Here is a 23,827-nt window from a genome sequence, read left to right on the forward strand (position 1 = left end):
TGGTGATATCTAACTGATAACAAGTATTTTCTTCTGATGCGACGCTGGTGATATCTATCTGATAACAAGTATTTTCCTCTGATGCGACGCTGGTGATATCTAACTGATAACAAGTATTTTCCTCTGATGCGACGCTGGTGATATCTAACTGATGATATGAGTTTTCTCAAGTAAAAGGGCAGATAACTAGAAGCAAGAATTGGAGTTCAGACAGGAAAGGGAACATCTGAGAAATGAAATAAAGTGGTTTAACAATAGATAATAAAACATGTACTGATATTGATGTCTGTATGTCCATGTTTTTTTTAATTTGTATCCTGAATAGATTTTGTATATTTTTCTTTGTTTTAGGAAGAAAACAAAATCATATCTATATAACAACTTTAAATAAAAACAAATACAACTTTAGAGTAAGATTAATCTCTTACCATTATAACAATTGTTTCCTCGTTTACCCGGAGGGCAGATGCAGAAACTGCTTCCATTCCTAATGATACACGTACCGTTATTACACGTCACTGATGCACACTGGTTAGCTATAAATAAAAAAAAACAATCAATATGAAAAAAGCTGCGCCACAATTCATTGCGGTATGTAAAAGTGTGTCAAAGGAACAATTAAAATATCTCCATTGAATCTATTGGTACCAATTACAGATATAGTTTATGCTTATGGTAATAAAATTAATATATTGGCTATGAGAAATAAATCATTCCTACATGGCTCTCCCTTACAAAACGTCTAATGAAAACATATGTTTATTGTTCAGGTCAGATTTGCATTTCGTTTTAATGTATTGTAATTTCTTATTTCTACCATCGTGTTTTGTAGATGATTCCCCAGTACATATTTACCTGTATTACATGTGAGACCTACATATCCGGGTTTACACTGACATTTCGGAAATCCTGACCCTGAAATGCATGTCCCATTGCTTGTCGGACATGGCAACGTAATACAAGGGTCTTGGTCTACAAGAAAACATGACGAAATATAAGAGATATTTCAAGTACACATACTTTCCTCCACTAGGATTTGTGTCCTCATTAGTATTATACTTAAGTGGAAATGTACACGATGATTTAGCATAAATCTATTACTGCAGTTATTCAATGTAAATCAAAATACGACAGACAAAAGACTTACCAACATGTAAATCGTAGCAGCGAGATTCCGCGTTTCCCCTGAAAATATATAAAAAATCAAATATAATGTGTTGATCCGTGAAAAACAGTATCAGCCGGGGTGATTTCAATTTCCGTATTGTGAAAGATTTCTGGAGAGCAACATCCCTGCATCCCCAACCCATTGTGTTTACATGCCGCATTTGATTCGATATTCAAGGGCCTGATCCTATTATCATGATTTACTTGTAAGAAGACGTCAGCTTACGGACAAATTCGCAACACAGTTTCAAAAGATGCAGGTTGATTAAAATTATGGGAAAAAGTTTACAGTCGATATAGTGATTTCAGTAAGAAATGATTTATATCTGTGTACAATATGGAACAGGACATGTTTGATGCACCTTACTTTGCATGTTGGTTCTGTTCTTGTATACTTTCGTTTGAGAACCTGACATTACTTATTTGGATTGAACAAGATTTTACATGGCGGGTGTCAGTGATCAAGCAGAAAACGCCTAATCTCCCTAGTCTTATCCCCACTGCACTTTTTCAGGAGTCTCCTTGTAATCCTTTCTTATATTCATATTTCGCCCTACTTTTATTGAATTTAAGTTTGGATTGTGAGTATTTTGACATGTTGATATTTTCGTGTTGGTTTCTGATTTCATCATATTAGTTTTACCTAATATATCAATACAATCATATTCCATTGTTTATATAGGTAATGGGATACATTGTGTAAGAAATTTTAATCCAAATGTTTGTAGTGGTAAAACTCTTTTTAGAATTAAGTTGTATTCAAAGATTTTTATTTATTGCTTTCTTACCCACTTACGACTGGTGCTACTTGAAAGCACAAATGTTTGTCGCCTAAAGTGTTGGAGGGGAGACTGATGTCCGTTACACACGTCCCGTCATTGTCCAGGACTGGTGCGAACACATCAATGCTACTGGATAGGGTTCCTTTCTCGGTAACTCTGGGATCACTGTCATAACCAGATAATGGAAACGAAGTAGATGTCATCAAAAGTCCAATAAATGGTGTTTGCAATCGTAACTCTAAAAAGTTTATTTAGAAAACTAAATTTAAAAATATACATACTGTAGAAATATGTTATTAATTATATATCAGTTTAACGACAATAAATGTATAGTTTTTGCTAGCGCCCGCCAATAGAAAATTGAACAGTTCAGTAGACATACGTACCAATTTGATCCTGTGGGAGCAGTATGGATGAGGACATGACAGGATTTGTCCTTGGTGCATTTAATCACTGACCCATCGGGAAGGGTAGGTTCCACGATCTACCAATAGATATCATATAGAAATGTCCTCATAGAATCACAAATTGGGAGTGATATCGAGGATCAACACAATTATGAAAGACCAATATAAGTGTAGGGGACAGAAGTGCAAGAAGTAACAAAAATTATATAATTGATTTTGCCTTTCATACAATTTCATACTTGACGTTCCTTTGCTATCAATACTGTCAAAACAACTTCGTTTTGAAATTTGGAAGCTGAATGTACACATACTGTACAATAGTTTGAAAAAGAAAAAGAAAAAAATGAAAAACTGTTATACAACTAGTGATGACACATATCCATTAGATCGTGTACCTGCTGGCCACCGGGCGTAGCAATAGTTCCAGGTGCAGGAGAACCAACCATGTTTACTTTAAAACACACAATCTGGGCAGCGTTTCTAAGAAAAGTGAATGAAAATGAGATTTTATCCTGGATTTTAAAGTCTTTTATTCCAACAATAAATTGCTACACAATGATATCTGAAATGATAGAAACTGGAAATTATATTTTTGAACTTCATTAGAATTTATGCAACAGTATTTTCAGAAAATATATACTTTGAATGAAACGGTGAAGATGTTCTTTCGAAGCTTTTAGAAGTGTCTAAGTAGTGGGTTTTTCAACCTCACCTAGACAAGAGGACACATTTGGAGTATATTGTGTGGTAGTTGCTCCAGGATTTGATAATATATATATATGTCAATTTTTATGGTAATTTTCATAGCTTGCTCTCGTTGTGTTTGAATGTTGATTCGATTAACATATCAGCCTTAGTTGTTTTTGTAACCACCCACGTACTACGTACAATATGAGATTTAGAATTGAATAAATTTCTTGACAAGCCCAGTGTGTTTTTTAAAATCGGAACACGGAATAAACATTGTTTTCCGAGATACCGCTTATGTCAGGCCCTGTTCAATATTTAAAATACTTGTTCTTTTTTCAATTCCAAGGACAGGTTCAAAAAGGAAAAAATAGACTAACCCTGTTATGTCTGCAGTCTGAACACATGACGTGTGTATTCCTAGATTACTATCCGTTACAGTGACGTCACCTTTGTAAGTCCCTGGTGGGCTTCCTGGGAGTTGGTGAGGAGGATTGGGAACATCCACTTGTCCAATTTGTGATCCTGGGTCATTATGTACCGGAGTGAGAGTTGGTCTGAGAAATAAAAAGTTTGATATAGAAACTCTGAATTGTAAACATGATATTTAAAAATTAATTGACTAAGTGACAAGGACACTAAAATTATGTAAGTACAAAATGATACATACCCATCGTTGTACGTTTAATTTGTATAAATTACCTATGTAACAACGGTGTGTGTATATATATATGAGAGATGGAACAAAATAAACATTTTCCATTACTAATTTCTATTACATACAAAGCATATTTAACATCAAACTTTTCCAAATTCAAAAGTACTGATTTTAACGTACGGGTTGTTGGGGTCTCCGGTGACAATGAGTGGTACATGGCAGATGGTATTCACCACACAGGATACGGTATCAGGTACGACGGTATCAGTAATCACTGGTGGGGAACCAACAGTCTTAAAACGTAAAGATGGTGATATGTATACTACAATGCCAGATACCACAGCTTGTACCGTTGTAGAACCAACACTAAGTAACAGTCATGAAGTGTAATTCATATATGAATCAAAGTACACAAGTCCACAATATAACAGAAATATAGCTGGTTTGGTATACCCGCCCGACCCAGAAAAATCGTACCTTATGAAAAAAACACAAAATAAAGAATAATGCTATTTGAAATGTTTAAACCGGCTGTTCCGGATTTATTTCTGTCCGTTAGTTACTTTGCAGAGTTGAAAATACATCTCTTAAACGCTTGAATGAGAGAGTTTGAGAGTTACAATGTTTCAGCTGTAGATTCGTGTTGGCCTCATAAACGACTTTATGTAACTGAACTGATAGATTTGTGCCTTTCTGTGTCGTCCAGAAATGATAACACTGAGAAGTCTAACAATATGTGGCAGGTAGATTATGACTAAGCCTGGGATGAAATTACTTAGCAATACTAAATTACTTAGCAATACTAAGCGCTATATCACAGGAATTTAAAGTCCAACCTGTGAAGTAATTTTTACACTACTGAAATAGCAGATATGTTTCCTGTTATTTTAGTAGTATGATAACTTTGATTGTAATACATAAACGTCCATTTTCTGTAGATGCACTCCGTGAACAATAAGAAATCAAAGTACTGAAAGGCTAAACGTATTGAAAAATGTTCACAAATAACCGCAAAGCTATATCACTTTCCCCATTCTCCTACACTTTGGAATGCAAAAATTACTAAAATAGGAAAACCAGAGGCTATTTTTCTCAATTTTAAGCGATTTTATATCGTCTTTAATTCGTATTTCAAATTTGACGACAATAATGTGAACAAATCAAAATAGGTAAAAAAAATAACAAAATACACACAACCCTATATTTATCGCCAACAAGCCAAATGATAAATAGCTCTATGATGAAGTTGACTAAATAAAACCTTTGAAATACCCAAGATGTTGCAATTACTATCCTGTCAATATGAGGATTTAGACAAATCGAAAGGACTTTATGCCTACTTCTTTATTTTGAATGTATTGCAAAGTAATAGTCCTTACTTATTATAATTATATTTGTAGTTGAGGAAAGTAAATAAGGTGTACACAGCATTTCAGATAGATTAAAGTGTAAGTAATTACATTAAATGTATTTACATGCCTATCTTCCAGTAATTATGTCTATAAAGACATAGTTCTTTGAGATTAAACTAGACTTCCATATATATACAAAATTTACAATATTTTCACTATAGCTACTACTATTTATGATCTCCAATGCATTAGATAATGTCACCATGACACGCTAAATGAATAAATATGTTATGGAAATATTTCGTTCTAGTTAATTGATAATTATAAGCATGAATAATATTTTGGGGTTTTTTTTATACGCGCTTTGTTTGAAGGAATATTTTCATTTCAAAGAACTTTGATACACATTAACAAACCTTGAAAAATCAGCACAATCAACCTTCATCAAATAAAACTAAAAGACAAAAAATATATGTTATAACAGAGCCAACATCATGATCAGTACACTATTAAAAAGATATTTTTCATAAATCATGAGCACCAAATGTACCTTGCCTACGAAGCGCAAACTTTTTATCTTCAAAAACTTGAAAAAGTGTCATGGCGGTGGGTGTGAAAAACCTGAAAAAGTGTCATATCGGCGGGTGTGCGCGTAGGACGAACAGTCCAATTTTGTGACGTCTAATGAGGTAAAGTGATGTTATATATTAAGACGATCTTGCCACAACGACTAGGATTAAAACAAAACTGATGTTCTGTTTGTAAGTTTTATTTGTTTATAAGTGTTGTTAGTTGATAATTCAAACCAAGCCCCATGACTAGCTTCTTATCAACTCGCACGTACAGTGTTCTGTACGCTTACGTCATGTCGAGAATTCCGTAAAATATATTGTTCAAAATTTATCAAAAAGTTCAACCAAACTGTGATTCTTTTTTGAAATATATAGTAATCGTATTGTTATTAAAAAATAAACAAATTTGGATGCTTTTAAAATAACGATTTGAAAGATCGCGGCATTATTTACGCAGAAAATTGCCCCTAGAGGGCTCTAACTTTTTTCGATATTTCAGCCAATGAGAAGGCCAGGATCGGTAAATTTTGTCTGAAAGGCCGTCGCAATAAAAAATAAACGGAGTTGTTAGGTGGATCGGACAATCTGAAACACATTTTATAGAAGCATGCAAGATTCTGTGCCTGAAATGCAGAAACGTTTTGAATTGCTTATCTTGCGTTTGCCAGAGGTGATCATGATTCACACGTAGTAAAAGTTGGAAAAGGATAATCTTAGTTGTGTCAATGTGTTTTTCGAAAGTGCACATGCTTGAATTACCTAACGTTTTTCTCGCTCGCAGAACTTGAACTTGACAGGAATTTAAGATTTGATTGTTGGTAAAATTATGGCAAAGAAGGCAATATCCCAAAGCACGTGGATACGCAAAGCAGTGACCAAGCAAGAGTATTTGGTACATATCAACAAATCCACAGTTTTTTTTCTGATATCAAAAAGTAGAATAAATACACATTGTATCAAATACACACATTGGTTCATTAATTGGTTAGTCTCCCTCAAGCTGCAACCATGCTCAATCATCTTCCAATTTATTTTGAAAAAAAAAGTTTTTTCACAATATTTCAGGATTTGTATATCTGTAAAGAAAACGTCTACCTCCATCATTGCCAACTTCTCTGACTTGTTATTATAAGTTCTTTGTTCATTAATAAGGATATATTCCGCAATAAATTATCTTTTTGATACACGTAGTATTTTTGTGTTTAAAATATGTTAATGAAATTCAAGTATATAATCTTTAAAATTTCAGAACTCTTCCTACCTACCCACATCGAACAACCTTTGCCGGATTACAGAAAATTTAATTGTGGCCTTGTTGAAAGATATTATGCAAGTTTTATGCGCAATCTGTTATCGTCATTGCTGTTGTTTTGTGATATAATGGATTACATCTCTTTAATCTCTTAGATCTATATTTGATTCGCTGTCATTTCGAGAATTAAAAGATTATTTTCAATCAATGAATAACGTTTTTTGTCTCTGCGATAAGCTATGTTTATAGATTTTTAGATAATAAACATGAATATCACCATCAATCAGATATTAACTCTGGGGGTAAAAAAGAGAGTCGATTGATCGTGTAGTGAATCAATATTTATTGATTATTAAAAGATACTTACAGGTGGTATTGGATTCCCAGCCATGTGGCCGACAACATGGGCGCCGACTTAAAATAAATATATATGATACATTAAATGGATTAAGTGATATTTGGAAATATTGGAATTTGCTCGTCATGAGTAGCACTGAATGATTATCTCTCTCATGCGTTATTCAGGAAAACCTCAAACTGCAAAACACAATTTTGAGTCAAACCAAACAACTTTAAACGCATTGTCTTTCTGAAGTCACACAATGCCATAATCGTGAGACATACCCCATAGGTGTAACGTACCAATACTACAATCCTGTCCAGAGAACCCAGCGATACAGGAACAAGTGGCGATACTGCCTGACGGATCACCTTTACACAGTCCACCATTTTGGCAGGTCTGTCTCTCACAGGGTGTTAACGCTAAGATCATAACGGTTTCAAAAGTACAAACTATGGTGGTATATTTCTGTTATCCAGTTATATAAGTTGTGTTAATGAAACAAGTCTTTTGAGAAAAATGTCACCATAATAGATAAGAATCACTGAATAGAAAAAACGTTTATCTTTAAGAAGGCCAGGCGAATAATCTAACATCTATTTCACTCGGTTACCTTTTCAATTTACATATTTTATTTCAAGCCTAAAACATGTTTTTTTCTTTAATCTGTATTCGACAATGGCTTTCACCATTTGATATTATACCTAGCTATCAATGCAGTCTTGAAGAAAAGACCGTACCTGGAGATGTACTCGGAATCTGTAGATTGTAGCATCTCTTTTCACCCGTAATACTGAAACAAGTAGACGTTTGACATTATCTTATAAAAAGGAACTATAAGGTTACAACAATTTTTTTAAAAAATACAACAGTATATCATATAAATGGCCGAATGTGTTATTTCATTTACTTGATATAAGAGAATATCATAAACATATATCACGGCTCGATTACTGTCAATTGAATGGAAACGTACCAGGTAAAATATTTATACATTTGCCATTAAGCCATCAGATCTCATTTCAGAATAATTTTATTACCATGATCTTAAAGTAAAGGGAATTGGACAATAGACACAGCCTATGAAAGTCCGCTCATTAGAAAATGGAACAGATTACACATGAACTTTATCGCAAAAGTACACAGATAAACCCGCATAACAGCTATAATATAACATGTAATAATGACATATAAGAAAAGAAATGCGTAATATGATTATACCACACTCTTTTCTTATAATTTATCAGAATTACAACAGTCCGTTTCTCAGACTTGGTCAGCACAGACAAACTGTGGAGAAAACCTATTGATACCTTGGCAGAGAAGCCTTCAGACAGATCTGATGATCTCCTGTATTACTCGCACTGAAGGAAACGTCCGTTCTGCACTTGCCGTTTGTTGGTGATACAGGATTCAGTACATGCAAACCACCGGGAAGAGTATCCGCAGTAACCGAAGGGCTGTCGAAAGACATGGAAACTTATTCACTTTTATCATATGAACCCATTCCTGTTATTGGTTTTGGTAAATCCTGTTGACTTCGCATATTTAGATTGATTTACATTTTTAATGTAAGATGCATTTTGGAAATCATATTTCATAGAAATCTTTACTCATATTGTGTTAGATATTAACATTTCTTGGTGTTCAGGATTACTATAACAAATTATACTTAAACTATCATTAAGGCTTTAATTCCTTATAAGTTGAGTAGAGACAATCGCATTTGTCCTTTTATCTCTTTCTTCGGATGTCACTTTTTCTTCTCCATACGATGGGTGTAAACCAAACTTTCACTTGAAATTAATATTTAGACGGAGATTCCTAAGACAGTACTTTTAGACCAGGTGTTCCAAAAAGATCAGTGTCTGCAGCTTAAATTACTATGTCTATAATTTGCTGGTGAGGTGTATATTGAAAATTTTCAAACAAAGGACAATTTCTATTTGTAATACCATCCAAGTGAAGGATCAGGAGTTTGGTGCAATATCACGTGACATATTTTGTTGACGTCACACGAAATGGACGATCCATTCGAAAGCGTTGGTTGGTTGAAATGAGGAATACTCTGCAATAAAGTTCATACATTCATATTTCCTAGTATACATTGACTATAAAATCATATTTAGTATATCCTCAGTTGTAAACAAATGAATGTATTAACTTATTCATTGACAAAGACAAGGAAATGCTATACATCATATTCGTTACGTTATTCGAATTTTTTACCGAAATTACTTCGATAATAAAAAAATTATTCAAATACCTGCTGTTAAGTATATCATTATTGTATTACCTTATTTTTATCCAACAAATCAAAAACCGAATTTGTAATTCAATAATGTGTATAGCTTTCATAAAATTAATTGCTGTGATCAGCATTTTCCAAATCAATCTGGCAACCTCTATGTGCTAATACTTTTCTGGAATGTGTCACAAAACATTAAATATCCTGTTCATTCCGCTTCAGAGTAAGACGTCTTATGAGGATAACATTGTGCCAGCGAATTTTGACGATCCTACTTTACGTTCTAAATTCTCATTCTCTAGATCTTTTGCATCATGACGAATCCTCGAAGAACAAAACCACTGTATAATACACTTTAAGTCATTTTTTACTATGCATGTGTACTTACATTACCGACGACTGGTGTTGAGCCTACAAGTGATATACTAACACTTAACAAATACGACCATCAGATAAACAATAAAAGGATATATTTGTACGCCGAACTTTTATTCAGATACTATCATTACAAACTAACAAATATTTAAACTATTTCATAGAAGTTTAATCATTTCATGTAGATAACAAATACTTTGTTTAGGACACAAAAATGTTTAGGAAACACAAATAGCATAATTGTAGTTTTTCTAAAATATGATGATATTAAAAAACAGATAAATAAAAGGAACTAGCATTGCATATTTCTCTTTAATTAAACTATAACTGAGAATGAATACAGAGAAAACCTGAGAATATCAGTAGCATACCAGGATTTGTTATCTCCACCTTAAAACAGTGTTCGTCGAGTCCGGTTCTACAATAGTAATAATATAAAATGTTCCTTTATATACATATTTATCTAATATATGTTATACTGAGTTAATGGCAACGAAACAACTGCTGAAACCAAATTCCATGTATCATTTCAAATATTTTCGATGGATTGGATAAATAAAAAAAATTTAACAAATGGGATGAAGCCTACATAGGTTTTCTCCCTTTGTTCCGGATATATGATATATAAAATAGTAGAAACAAAAAAACATAAGTTTATTGCTCCTCTTTAGACTTTTAACTCTCGACACAGAACGAAAATGGAAAGATAAATTAGTAAATGAGAAAGCGTTAATGATAAAAATAAAATACAGATATTCATTCGGCAAAATTCATATGGGTCTAATCCGAATGTTACACAGTTATACATCTATATCATCGTCACATATATATATATATATATATATACTTTCATTTTCAAGACTATGATTATGAAATGAAGAAACGATTAATGACATGTTTAATTTTTTATGCTTTTACATTATGTTCATGTCAACAACACTTGGTGATCAAACATGGAGCCTTAAATCCATAAAGAGTATAATTTTCAACAAACTTTATTTACGTTATCATGAGAAATCGTTAACAGACGCAGGCTAAATCACATTCTAGGTCGGACGACGAACAGTCGTGGATTACGCTAGTTAGAATATCAATAATTTTATCTACATTGCTGATATGATAAGTATATGGGATTTATTGTGTTGATATACATCAACGTAAATCCAACGATTATACGTGTGTACACGTCTCGTATACAATCCGGACTTTAAAGACGGAGTGTCGATTTTGTGTTAGAAAGCCCGTAGCTCCACACGGAAGATAAACAACTTGTCCTGACGAACCGAACACTTTTGGTAAGTTTGTTATCTTACGCAAGTTTCGGGGTATTATGATTTGATATTTCCATAGATACTCAGTTTTACGATCATATTCAATACTAGTGATTAATACTGAAACTCTTATTTCTACCACAGACGAAGTCGATAAGCTCTATACATGTCTATCAATGTTCTATAAATAGATGTTGATTTACAGGTCATAGAATACGATCAGTTTAAACAAACCTTGTGTTGATTATTGATGGAATGTAAGTGTGTGCTGCAATACCTTACGTGTACAGCTACTAAGCCTCACAGTTGCCTATCTGATTTTGGTGTACGATGGTAACTGTAGTTTCATAGATATAATACTATGTCAATAGAAATCTGTGTTCGTGAGACAATATGTAATTTCCTTCTGTACCCCCAACAAATATTTATCAAGGATGTGTTACCATATGTCCGGGAAAAGTTGTTAAGGGCGCGTCAGAAAAGCTGGACACATATACAGAATAAAGTATACATAAAGTTAAATATCTGTCAATATTGTTTAAAGCATATTTGACATTTTTGGAGGAATGAAAGTTATTGCAGATTATTGAAGTTATAAAACGTGATCATTGTTTTTGAATTGTTAATTTTTTTAAAAAAGATACCGTGATTTAGACCTTAAAGCCTATTTGGCAAAATTCAAAATAATAATTTATATGTGTTCAATTATAATAAATATATTTGTGCATTTGACAGGTGAGTTTTATCAAATAACTACACATACATTCATTAATTTTCTAAAATAAATTTTCTTACATTTAATCAAACAAATCCTCATTTAGAATGTGGCCGAGACGTACCGGTAGACTACTTTCCTAGGAGTGTGACATACAATTGCTTTCGTTGCGATCACATATACGCTCGGTGTCTACATTGCATTATATATAATTATATGTACTTTTTATTAATATTGGTATATGTCAAGATGTTATTTACTTAAAGATTAAATATCTTGTAAAGAATATGAAAACGACTTTAATTTCTCCATTGTATTTACCACATACATATATTGCAGAAATGGCGTGCTCTCTTCAAGCCGAAGAAAAGGCCAAACCTCCAAAGAATGACCTGGTGTGTAAGCCCCACGGAATGGAAGCAGTGTTTGCCTGTATGCAATGTGAAGATGCACTGTGCTGTGAGGACTGTGTAGTGACCACGCACCAATGTCATCGATTCAAGAAAATATCAGTGTTAATGGCCGAAAAGCGGGAAACAATTGAAAACTACATTAGATATTTAGAGGGGCAAAAATTGCCATCGCTGAAAGAGCAAATGGAAGTTAATGAACGAAAACTGCTTAAAACTCAAAGAGACTCAAGGGAAGCTCGCAGAGCAATACTTGAGAGATCTAAACAACTGAAAGCTGAACTTGACAAAGTTTTAAATAGGAATGTTCGGAGATGTGAGGAAATGGCGTTTGAGAACGAATCCAAATTAACAGTATATAAAGAACACATGGAAAACATCCTCACTGAGCACAGACAGAAGTTGAGAGAAGTGCAGCGCGTTATCGACGAAGGATCAATTGAGGAAATCATACACACCAGAAAGAACCTGCCACAGCCTCCCGTATATCCACAATATCCCGACATACACCTGCCTACCTTCACGCCAGGTGACCCTAGTCAACTGAGAGCAGCTTTTGGAACCATTTTATTAAGCGGTGCAGAGGAAGAAACGACTAATGAAAATAATCCAGCACCAGTTCTTCGTGAAATTGAAGAATTAGATTGAGGCTGTTGAAGTTTTGTTATACAAACATTTATTGAAGTTTTTCAAGTACATTCCATACTTTAATGATCTAATTAATTTAGCACGAACAATTACTGAAGCAACAAACCTTTACTGCACATTGTATTATATCTGTGTCTTACCCAGTGACTGGCAGCGCCTGTACACACACTGTTTTAGTTCCAAGTTGTTTTCCCGTGATTGGGACTACAACTTGGTTGACTCCCTGAGGAAGATTTCCTGTTTGGTCTATCAATGGGGTTTTAACATCAACACCACTGTCGGTATGGCCTATGTGAATGTGTGGCCTGAAAAAAAGTGAGAAGGATGCAACGTTATATCACTTTAATGATTTCGCTAGGAATAGTGATAATAAGACCATGGCCTATGTACCTTATTGGGTAAAGTTTTGATATTTTTGTCATGTTATCTGGAAGGAAAAAAAGTTATATTTCAATACACAATTCCATGTATTTTCATTAATAATTGGTTTGGCACAACATTCAAACGTGTTTGTTTAGTTTCTTAGACAAAAATGATTTTACACAACAAGGTCGTATTCCTTATGACTGAGTTCACACCATCGATTATACATGTCGTTAATTGTCTTAATGCATCTAAATAGGATTGTGGAATTTTTGTTTCAAAGGAGAAGATACACAATGAAACATAAAGATGAAATCAATGCGATATGTGTTTTAAATTAGAGGAATATGCCTTTTTATCTTTAAGACAAACAAAAAACACAAGAAGCATCTGTGGGCAATCTATAAAGATGTGTAATTTCAGATATGTAATATGTAATAATTCTTTAATCGATTGATTAGTTGCTCATTGATTGATTAATGCATAAATCGTGAAACTGAAAGATGTATGTCTGCTTCTCCAACAAACAATGTTAATTGTTTTATCCCAGCGGTAGGAGCATGTTCTTTGGTCACAACGTCGGCGTCTCCTAACAAAACGTTTTCTTCTCGAGTTGTTTCAGCGCTAATTACTCTATGTGTACCCCTCTTCCTTTCCTATCTGGCAAGTATATACATTCAATAGAAGTCTAGGAAGGATGCTACAGTATTTTAATGTTCAGTTTAATTTCATTTTGTTTATATAAATCAAACAGTTCCTCAACTGAACCTACATTGCATCAAAGTGGGACAAGTTTACAAAACAAGCACATCCTGTATTTAACATGCATTCATACGGATCTCACCTAAGAGATGTTGGTGTAAAATTTTAAGTTGATGTTTCTGCATGAATGGACGATTAATTCACTGCTTTATCAAATGTACATTATTTTGAATTGTCATTTAAATGACTTGAATTATGTATAGGTATCAATTATTGTACCAATTTGCTGTCTGTGATATACGCAATCGTTGATTGCTCTTGTTGATTAGTTCATGTCACAATATTCAATAATTCAATCGTGAAAAGTGTAACATTAATTAGGTAATGTGTTATATATCGCTGAAAAGGTCAAGTCCTTATAAAGGAAATGTATTTATTGCTTAAGTATTGTTTTTATTAACGTATAAAATATGTTCCCATGAGAAATGTTCTGTTGATATATTTTATTTTATATAATAGATAAAAACACATCGGAGTCATTTTAAATCTTTTTTTTTTTTTTTTTTTACAATTGTATCGTTTTAATGAAATGGAGTCTGCAACAAGATTTGCAGATATCAGACACTATACAAAGCTATGGGTACAACAGGAAGTAGTAATCTAAACAACCACCCGTACCATTGGACACAAGCACCAAACACGCATACACATACACCTTGCTAATCAGTGACAATCGGTAAGGATCATTTGTAATTGTCACATGGCATGTCAACAACGGTATTGTCATACTTTTATATTGGGAACTATGCTCTTAGTTAAAATAGTCCAGTTGTATTTCATAGGATTTGAAAAATCATGTTGTTTTCTTTTGAGGCTATTTTCAATGAGATATTTATCAATTACTTGCACTGAATAATTAACAAATGATTTACTGAACGAAGATGTACGCTGACCCACGGGTTAATTTATTATTGTGTTATATGCTATGACGTATACAAATGCTGTAACATATGGGCGATTTTATTCAATCTCTCGCGTAATTTTATAATTTTACGTTATAGATAAACTCATAAAAGTATAATATGCTATCCATATTTATTGTTCTTATACGGATACATATTACCTGGTACATACTTAGAGAAGATGTAACGCATCAGAAGTTATATATTAAGTTGTAAAGAGTAATTGTTTTCAGAATCGTGAAGAAATGAGATGCTAAATGTTGGGGGACCATCATCATTTTGTTAAAAGAAACCACAAACAAACATACATTTTCTAATATCATTATTACATAATTACTAGATAACAACATATTTCCGTTGAAAGAGAGGACAGTGTTTCAGAGAGATAAAGGGACATTTCGAATCCCTGGCCAACTTATGGTAATATATCGTATTATGTTAACTTTTAGTTCGTATAATAAAATTGACATACCATTAAAAAATACGAATATACAACACACAAGCATAGAAGAAACCAGTATTGGGCTGATTTACCTATTCCCTTGTATCTTCTCTTTTAGATTAAATATCAATATATATATTTCATTAAAATTATTAAAGTATCACTTACATTGTATTTACGGCTCCATTAACCATTAACGGAATCGCACACTCTTTATTTATTTCACATTTTACGTTAGTCGGTAAAGCCATATCTGTAAATATTGGTGTGGCAGCTGTGTGTACAGGACCTTGATTTCCAGCTGAAAATCAAATTTAATCAGCTTTAACGTTAGGCTTTGATGAAACATATCACGCTTTTAATTTTTGGGGAAAACGTCTTTTTCGATATCAAGAACATGATGATCTCATATGAAGTCTATTGTATATATAAAATATATATCTTCAACTTATCCTGTTTAAAAATTCTGCGAAATTCATATATTTGTCACGAAAATATTTCATAAATTCATGTAGCTTTATACGAACTTAAAGATCTGCCTGTAAAACTATCTTATCCCTTTAGGTATCATTGATTGACAATCCTGCTATTTCCAAATGAGGGACATTGGATGAATTATTTAGTTTATTACCACTGATGTATTAAAGATTTTGGTACATTTGTTTGGAATATAATAACAGATTACTTTGCTTTGGTAAATAAGATATGCTAATGAGTCGCATTCAGAGGTCCAGATCACTGCTAAAGCCGTACTTGGAAGAGAGAGCATATTGTAGCACAGTTTTCATGCAGCAATTTTTATGAATAATCACAAAATTGAACAAAAATGTACTTACAATTTTCGCAGTTGGGACCGCTACGATCTAAGGGACAGACACACTGACCATTAGCCCCACACACGCCGCCATGACGACAAGTCACTCCGTGACAAGGACCGGGTACTGATAACAAAAGAAGGTTTCGGCAGTCTAATGATTTCTTTGTTTTCATACTCCGACTAGCAGTTTCCTTGTTGTTTTCTTGAGTGTTTCATTATATTTTTTTTTATACAATTTGGCATTAAACTTACTATGTGGGAAATGCGACTACCACCAGTGAATGCATAGACTATAGCTTCATATTTTTTGAGAACATACATCTCTTTATTATCCGGTAAAAAAGGCCCTTGGTAGCAAAAACTACTACAATTAACAATAAACAGTAAAAAAAAACGCCATTTCTTCAAATATACAATTAGTGCCTTAATCAGCTTTGTAATGTTGTTCTCTGTCTCCGAAGTGCTTGTACACAGTGCTTATTTCATATTATACATCTGTAGGATTATCAAAATTATGTAAATGTGTTGGTATAAAGTTTTTTTTATACATGTAGTTTAATTTTAAAATTCTTTTTAAATAATATTTTTCCATACTGCTTTGTAATAAAAAGGGCAAATGTTAAAAAGAAGAAATCGGATTAAAAATTTCATATTTCAAATCAAATTGTTATTTTATCAACCAATGAACCAAACATACCTATATGAGTATACTCCACGTCGAAACATCTGCTTTCTCCTGGAATACTGAAGATATAGCAACAATAGCGATAAAACAGGGAAAATACCAACACTACATTTCTTAAAATGTAACTTGGAGAATTTATTTATGACTGCGTGCTATTCATTCATGCTTTTAAAGGTATGCTATGACCTGGTCATACCTTGATGCCGTTCATATATAAAATGTTGTCTTTTTCATACGGAATGAAAGACGTGTTAGTTCCAACTCTAAATCGAACTTACTATGGTAGAGATGTTTCAAAGCAGAGCGTGTCTGTGCCTTGTTTACTGGTCGGTGGCGTGAGTGCTATATCTACAGCACAGGAGCCAACTACGCTGCTGGAGTCAGAATGGAACAAATGCAGGTCATCGGTTGGGCCCTGGGTTTGGTCCACGGATGGACTGTAGAGGAGGAGATAGTGCAATTGGTTTTAATATTACAATTAATTATACATGATGTTCATGGCTGATTATACTGTAAATCTTAAACCGAAATCAAATTTCGTAGATATAATATTACTTTTGAATTGATAGAGTATTCAGCTTCCCTGTTTCGTAAATACAAATACAGATATAATGTGTATATACAAACCACCCATGGTTGATTCCGGGGGACATTTGCATGGTCACGTGACATGTCTTCCCTGGTTCACACTGAACAGTAGAATTGGGCTGGACTGTGGGCTCGATGAAATGTGGCTAAAAAGTGCGAACATATCTGTTTGTCACACAAATCAAATTGATCTTGACGCATAACATTTTTAAATAGTGGTTGAAATATATTGTCACATATCCATTCATTTTGTGATTTCGTCTTATCAAACAAATAACTTACCTGAGCTGTATTAGGAGTAGTTGAACCTAGATAAAGGAAGAGAAACACGTTATTAGTTTCTGGTTTAGGTTGTCAGTACTATTCAAATGGAGAAATAACTAAACTGATGATATTTTCGCGTTGTGACATTGCAAAGCATGCGAGGAAACATAATCCGCCAATTTCTTATATATATAGAAATAAAATAATTACATTTATATATATTTACATGTGGGCACATTTGAAAAAAAAGCACTATCAACATTTATGATCACAGATTATGATGAACATATCTTATAGGAGCCATATTATTAAACTTTTTATTTCTTTATTATATCATTAAGTTGAATTGAATGTCATGCAACAACATCTGGTAACAGGCTGATGTTATCATTGTAAATTATTACCTGCTGTTGGGGCGCTGACGTCAACATCAAAGCAAATTTCATCGCCCACGATACTGAAAATAGAAGATTTCTGAATTACTAAAGATCATTCGGATGGGGGATGTAATACGGTTTATATGTAGCTATCTGCTGTATATAATCTGTTACGTATTAAAGAAACCCTGAACATTGACACGAATACAGTAGAGTACACAAGCGCAAGTAAATATGATCCAATAGGACATAAACACAAAACAAAGAAAGAAAGCATAAGAAATATTGGGATACATACTCGTGAGAACTAGTTGGAGTATGAACACAAACTTTCTTGTTTCCCGGAGTATTGCCTACGACGTTTATTTTGCCTTGGTACGTCCCTGCCGGGGAGTTAGGATCTCTAGACACAGACGGAGAAGTAATGTTCAAACCGCTATCCACTTGTCCAAGTTGTAACGCCGGTCTGGAAACAAACAGCGTGAACGAATTACGGAGGGTTATTTGTTGTATGACGTAAATACAGGCTCTTATTTTCCCCGTTTTTGACGTGCATCGTTTGAATTATAGCATTTGTTTATTTCTCTTCCTAAGGTTTACAACAGATTAATTACAGTGACAATTAAGTAAATTTATGTTATCATCGAACAGTTTTACAACATTTCCGGTCACAAACCACATTTCAATATAACCGTTACTTAATTTGAACTATTTAAAATGAAATTAACCACTCTGTCATCGACATACAGTGTGCTAGTGCTTCCTCCCGGTGTCGTAAAGGTGAAAGGTACTTGACACTTTTGATTCAAGGTGCACTTTATTTTCTTTGGAACGGCAAGGTCTCCAAAAGTGCTCTGTAATATTACATGTACAATAATTTACTGATATATGTGATTATCTTCGCTTATTTAATGTCTACAATCGAATTTCTTTTCTTGCCTCACATCTCCGGAACTTACAATAAAACTGAAGCTTTATACACATTGTTAAAACTGTTCTGTATTACTGACCTGAGTAACCCCCGAAATACTTGCTGGATTAGTGAGAGATTCACCATGAGCTGCAAAAGTAAAGAGACTTATTCAATATATCATAACTGATTGTAGAAAAGACATAAAAATGAATAGCGTCTTTCAGTTCAAATAAAAATACATACAACAAAAAGGAAAATACCAGCATGTCAACATAATCGTAACCCAAACTCAAATTCAATCAAAATTAGGCACAATGAGAGTAAAAGAAAGATTTACACGGAGACTCCTGAAAGAGTACAAGGAGAAAAAGCGAGGTGTTCCGGAAGAGTCAGCCTCTTCTACGTCATAAACGACACCCGCAAAGTAAAACATTGTCAATCCAAATCAGTCCAAGAACAGAGTAAAAAATATCTCCGCAAACGTGAGCAATACCCCACAGTCTTATTGTAAAGTTGGAAATGTGTGGTTGGGGTGAATGGAAAGTTATCTCAGGAATGGGTTGTGTATGTCCACAGGCCCAACATCCCCAGTGAAAATGGTGATGACCGGTGATGTAGTTTGTGAGATAATAAGCGGTATGCAATTGTGGACGGACGGACAGACAGACGGACTGTGGGGTCATTACAACAGAACCATCAGAAAGAAAAGCATCAAACACGTCCAGCTACATATACACAAAGATACACAAATGAATATCACCTTTAAATACAAATTTGGAGTTAGATACTTTATAACAATACAATAAATTTAATTGGATTATACGGCATTTTCGTCTTTCTAGGACTCGTGAGTGATGCTAAGGGCTTAAATTTTGAAGCATATGGTCGACTGAGGAAAATCCAAAGTGATCGTCGAGAAGTCAAAAAATAGACGGTTGTTGCACTAACTGTATAATTTCTTTTTTTTTCAAAAATGTAATTTTCATTTATCTGACAATGCTGTGTGCCATACAAATATACGAACGAATTGAAACTGGCATGCACGTCAAACTAGAGGAGTTAAAGTCCACCAAAAGGTCATATAATTCTACGTAATGAAATCACGATCTAAAATTTCACCAACTTGCATCTTTTAAAACCCCACGTTACGGGTCTGTCTATCAGTTGACGAAAAGCGTGATTATGAGTAAAGGTCCTTGAATATCGAACCAACTACGACCTATAACACCATATATTAAGGATGAAGGGATGCAGTTACCAAGAAACTACATCATTAGGTCGTTCTGTCATTTTATGATTCACATTTAAGTGATGATAAGGAGGCTAAAATGTTGCAACCTCGTGGGCTATTGCGATAATTGGCCAGAAACAAGAGCGGAAGTGCCCCTTCCCCCTCAAAAAAAAAAAAATTAATAAATCTGTATTTTTCAGTGATTGAAGATTTCTGAAGAACGCCAAGTACGTGAGTGTAATCTGGACCTTTCCACTGTTCGAATGCAGCTTAAGGCACAGCTTCGGGACAATGAGGTAAATGAGCAGTGTTTACTATCTGCAAACTCGAACACTGTACAAAAAGCATACAAGTACATGTACTGTGCTTATAATAGCTGATGCATCCATTATGCTTCTTCTTAACTAGTGCTTTGTTCTGAAGCGAATTGAAATAGAAATACAGGTATATCAGAACGTTAGTATTGATAAAACACACCTGTATTTGATCAGTTTTATGACATTAACAGAAGCCGACCACATACTGATAACATTATAGCAGCCTGTGATAAGTTACAAATCACTTACCTTGGCTACAAAGAGGTCCAGAAAACCCACTAAGACATGCACATTTTGATGTCGCTCGGTGACCGTCACAAAATCCTCCGTTCTGGCACAACGTAGAGGAACATGAACCAAGAACTAAAATGAGAAAACATCATTGATAAACAATTAAATGGGAGGGGTGGGGATCGGTAATGCCATATCTTAATGAATTGAAGGAGGGCGAAGTTATCATATCCTTATTTTTTGGTAAGTAAATATTAGTATATTCAGTGTCTAGGCAAATGCCATTTAAATAGTGTATAAGGCTTATTTTGACATAATTTACTTCAAACATATCAGTGTGTCTATACTGGAAAAATATTAAATCCGCGATTAACATTAACGTCTAATAAGTAACAGTTTAAGTATACATATACACAAATCTACCTCACCTGACAACGCGTTAACGACGTTAACGTCATAGCATCTAACCTCTCCGTCACCTCTTCAATACAAAAAAGGAAACATGTATGTTATACTGTCTCAATCTTACCAAATGAGCTCAAAAACACTAACAATGTTTGAAGGAAATACGAAATTTTACCGAGGAAGCCAAAGTATTCCCGAGTTCGTATCTATTTAGAGAATACACTACACAATTTCAATGTGAAATGTAACGTTTCCAGAGTTAAATGTATTACTACATCACGTAAATATTTTTAAAATATATTCATCTTGTGCACGCCAGATATGAAAAATGAAAACTATGTTTATCATCTAATGTTTTGCACACTGTGTATTTTATTCTTATTTGCGGTTGATTAAAATCTCACCCGAACACGTCATGTTTGGCTGATGTAGCTGTGAAACATATGTCTGTGTAAGTTTTGGGAGCATCGTTTAAGAAAACAACGTCAACTTTACACGGACCTGACAATGATGTGCCTGTAGCTTGATGGATGAATACACCTGTATAGACTTTTTCTGAAGATCTGACTGATGGACTGAAACGAAATGGGAAATACAAAGAATAATTCATGTTATCGTGGGCAGAAATCAAACTCATTATTCAATAAAATAATATTATATGTAGATAGGTCTGTATCTGTTTTAATTACCATGTGTCATCGCCGTCGTAGTTAAGTACCCATAGACTGAGATGACAGGGTTTTCCTGTCTCACATTCGACTGAGGAGTTGTTCGGTAAAGTAGGATCAACATAATAAGCATGAGACTGAAAAAAGAATTGTATTTTACACAGGTATTTTAGCTAGTCTGTACAGAAACAAGTGGAATAGGTATAGATATAAATAAGATTTTAGAAAACAATTCTGCTCACGTTTCAATCAGAATCCTATTTCCAGGATCAAATTTAAAAAAAAAACCATATACTTGAAAGGACTATTATTGGTATCGCAAATACTTCATATTTAATTCCAGATATAGATTAATTCGCCGGTTTATCTTAACTTGTTCAATTCGTTTCATTTACCTTGCTTGGCAGGTGTAGATGTCCTGTAAAAGATGGAAATGAGAGTATGACTATCCAAAAAAATTATATTATTGATATTATCTGAAATATAATTCTGAAACATATTATTCATATTTGATATTAATAGAACCAAGAAATGTATACTTACCACTCACTGCATTGACCATAACACATACTTCATCGGCACTTTGTCTGGAATTTAAAAATGATATTTCCACTCTATTAATGTTGTTTTATATACACAGTGTAACATAACGTCTAAAGCAATTCATGTTCTTTTATCTTGGCATTTTGTAATACATGTTTTATAAGTTTATCATCTATTCTGTAATCTATACAGTTTTTTTATCTAGATAAATTCTGATGTTTAATGCTAATAATGTCCATTAGCAATGTGCAGCTTACTACACAAAAAAGAAGTGACTTACCCAGCTTGATTGTGACTTTGGATACATATTTGATGTTGACCACTGGTCTTACTAACCAACTCTACACTGGCGTGGTAGTCGGTTGGTGAGGAAGGGTCCTTGGTAACCGTCGTCCCTTGTACATCAATATCACCGCTGACGTAGCCAGGACTTACCACAGGGCTAAGGAATGTATACAGAGATTTGTATGTACTTATGAAGAAATACTGATTACACACATACCTTATTGTTTCTTTTTATAAACATACATGGAAAAAGAAAGGACAGTCGATCTATGAACGTAAATCTACCTTCATTGTGAATAACATATTTTCGGTAATCATAGCATGTTTGCGTTCTTAGACTCTCGTTTAAAAAATATAGCTAAATATAATTTATATCACTGATGATCCCGTTTAATAATGCATACAGTTGAACAGGAGAGAGGATTAGGTCCAAGACCAAGTAAGTTACTCTTAACAAAGCGCTTGGACAAAGAAATTGACATGTGCATTATATACTGCTATCTCGCCAGATGTCCAGCGTATATATATTGACAAACAAAACCACAACCAGACTAAGCAATCACGTCCGATTTATGTATTACATATAGATCTGTATAGTAAAACTCAAATTCAAAAAAAAATATATTAACACTGAAAAAACATGGATAATAAGACCATGCGTTCCTGAAGAGTAAGCGTCTTCTGCTTCATCGACGACACACACACACACATACACCCACACACACACACACACATACACCCACACACACACACCCACACCCACCCACCCACACACACACACACACCCTTACACACACACACGCACACACACACACACACACACCTCCCGTGTAAACCTTAGCTCAATGAGATCATCATGGCGACCATAAAACTTCCAGATAATTTTCATCGACATGCGTCTTTTAAACTATTGTGTTGCGAGTTTGTCAGTCCGTTGACGAAAATCGTAATAATGAGAGCTCACCGTTGAATATCGAATCAACTGTGAGATGTAAATACCATAGCTTGGAGATGCGGAGATGTTGCTATTCAGATATGGAAAATTCACAATAGGAAAATTGAAATCATCACGTTTATCATACAGCTTGATGGAAAGCTGTCCGTGTTGGTTTCGTTGTAGGAAAAGATCGAGATAAGCAGCTGATGTAGA

The 23,827-nt window shown here is 34.0% G+C and overlaps 3 protein-coding genes across 3 annotated transcripts in view; 1 reads left to right on the forward strand and 2 right to left on the reverse strand.

Annotated features, from left to right (window-relative positions):
• LOC132550470 (neurogenic locus notch homolog protein 3-like) overlaps nucleotides 1–8,691 on the reverse strand; it is a 28,825-nt gene extending 20,134 nt beyond the window's left edge. Inside the window, exons 1-12 of the mRNA XM_060214539.1 lie at nucleotides 8,531–8,691; nucleotides 7,958–8,010; nucleotides 7,520–7,639; nucleotides 7,245–7,291; nucleotides 3,882–3,994; nucleotides 3,424–3,600; nucleotides 2,752–2,836; nucleotides 2,336–2,433; nucleotides 1,956–2,114; nucleotides 1,148–1,185; nucleotides 848–972; nucleotides 429–528 (exon numbers count right to left, since the gene is read on the reverse strand). Of these exons, the coding sequence (XP_060070522.1) occupies nucleotides 429–528; nucleotides 848–972; nucleotides 1,148–1,185; nucleotides 1,956–2,114; nucleotides 2,336–2,433; nucleotides 2,752–2,836; nucleotides 3,424–3,600; nucleotides 3,882–3,994; nucleotides 7,245–7,291; nucleotides 7,520–7,639; nucleotides 7,958–8,010; nucleotides 8,531–8,691 (1,276 nt within the window). The remainder of the gene's footprint in view (nucleotides 1–428; nucleotides 529–847; nucleotides 973–1,147; nucleotides 1,186–1,955; nucleotides 2,115–2,335; nucleotides 2,434–2,751; nucleotides 2,837–3,423; nucleotides 3,601–3,881; nucleotides 3,995–7,244; nucleotides 7,292–7,519; nucleotides 7,640–7,957; nucleotides 8,011–8,530) is intronic.
• Nucleotides 8,692–11,110: 2,419 nt separating this feature from the next.
• LOC132550520 (uncharacterized) lies at nucleotides 11,111–14,422 on the forward strand. The gene is made up of 2 exons (XM_060214604.1): nucleotides 11,111–11,135; nucleotides 12,166–14,422. Exon 2 carries the CDS (start codon nucleotides 12,168–12,170, stop codon nucleotides 12,882–12,884), a length of 717 nt encoding a protein of 238 aa, XP_060070587.1. The 5' UTR covers nucleotides 11,111–11,135; nucleotides 12,166–12,167; the 3' UTR covers nucleotides 12,885–14,422.
• Nucleotides 14,423–15,517: 1,095 nt separating this feature from the next.
• The window catches only part of LOC132550472 (uncharacterized), a 32,085-nt gene continuing 23,775 nt past the window's right edge, over nucleotides 15,518–23,827 (reverse strand). The window contains exons 15-31 of the mRNA XM_060214540.1: nucleotides 22,673–22,834; nucleotides 22,393–22,436; nucleotides 22,245–22,267; nucleotides 21,871–21,986; nucleotides 21,586–21,756; nucleotides 21,205–21,257; nucleotides 20,795–20,908; nucleotides 19,095–19,144; nucleotides 18,832–18,938; nucleotides 18,383–18,550; nucleotides 18,112–18,164; nucleotides 17,726–17,751; nucleotides 17,483–17,589; nucleotides 17,134–17,292; nucleotides 16,868–16,914; nucleotides 16,190–16,294; nucleotides 15,518–15,654 (exon numbers count right to left, since the gene is read on the reverse strand). Coding sequence (XP_060070523.1) covers nucleotides 15,518–15,654; nucleotides 16,190–16,294; nucleotides 16,868–16,914; nucleotides 17,134–17,292; nucleotides 17,483–17,589; nucleotides 17,726–17,751; nucleotides 18,112–18,164; nucleotides 18,383–18,550; nucleotides 18,832–18,938; nucleotides 19,095–19,144; nucleotides 20,795–20,908; nucleotides 21,205–21,257; nucleotides 21,586–21,756; nucleotides 21,871–21,986; nucleotides 22,245–22,267; nucleotides 22,393–22,436; nucleotides 22,673–22,834 — 1,642 coding nt within the window. The remainder of the gene's footprint in view (nucleotides 15,655–16,189; nucleotides 16,295–16,867; nucleotides 16,915–17,133; nucleotides 17,293–17,482; nucleotides 17,590–17,725; nucleotides 17,752–18,111; nucleotides 18,165–18,382; nucleotides 18,551–18,831; nucleotides 18,939–19,094; nucleotides 19,145–20,794; nucleotides 20,909–21,204; nucleotides 21,258–21,585; nucleotides 21,757–21,870; nucleotides 21,987–22,244; nucleotides 22,268–22,392; nucleotides 22,437–22,672; nucleotides 22,835–23,827) is intronic.

Source organism: Ylistrum balloti, unplaced genomic scaffold, assembly GCF_031769215.1.
Source record: "Ylistrum balloti isolate Yb309-2 unplaced genomic scaffold, AGI_CSIRO_Ybal_v1 Utg370126, whole genome shotgun sequence".
Classification (NCBI taxonomy): Eukaryota; Metazoa; Mollusca; class Bivalvia; order Pectinida; family Pectinidae; genus Ylistrum; species Ylistrum balloti.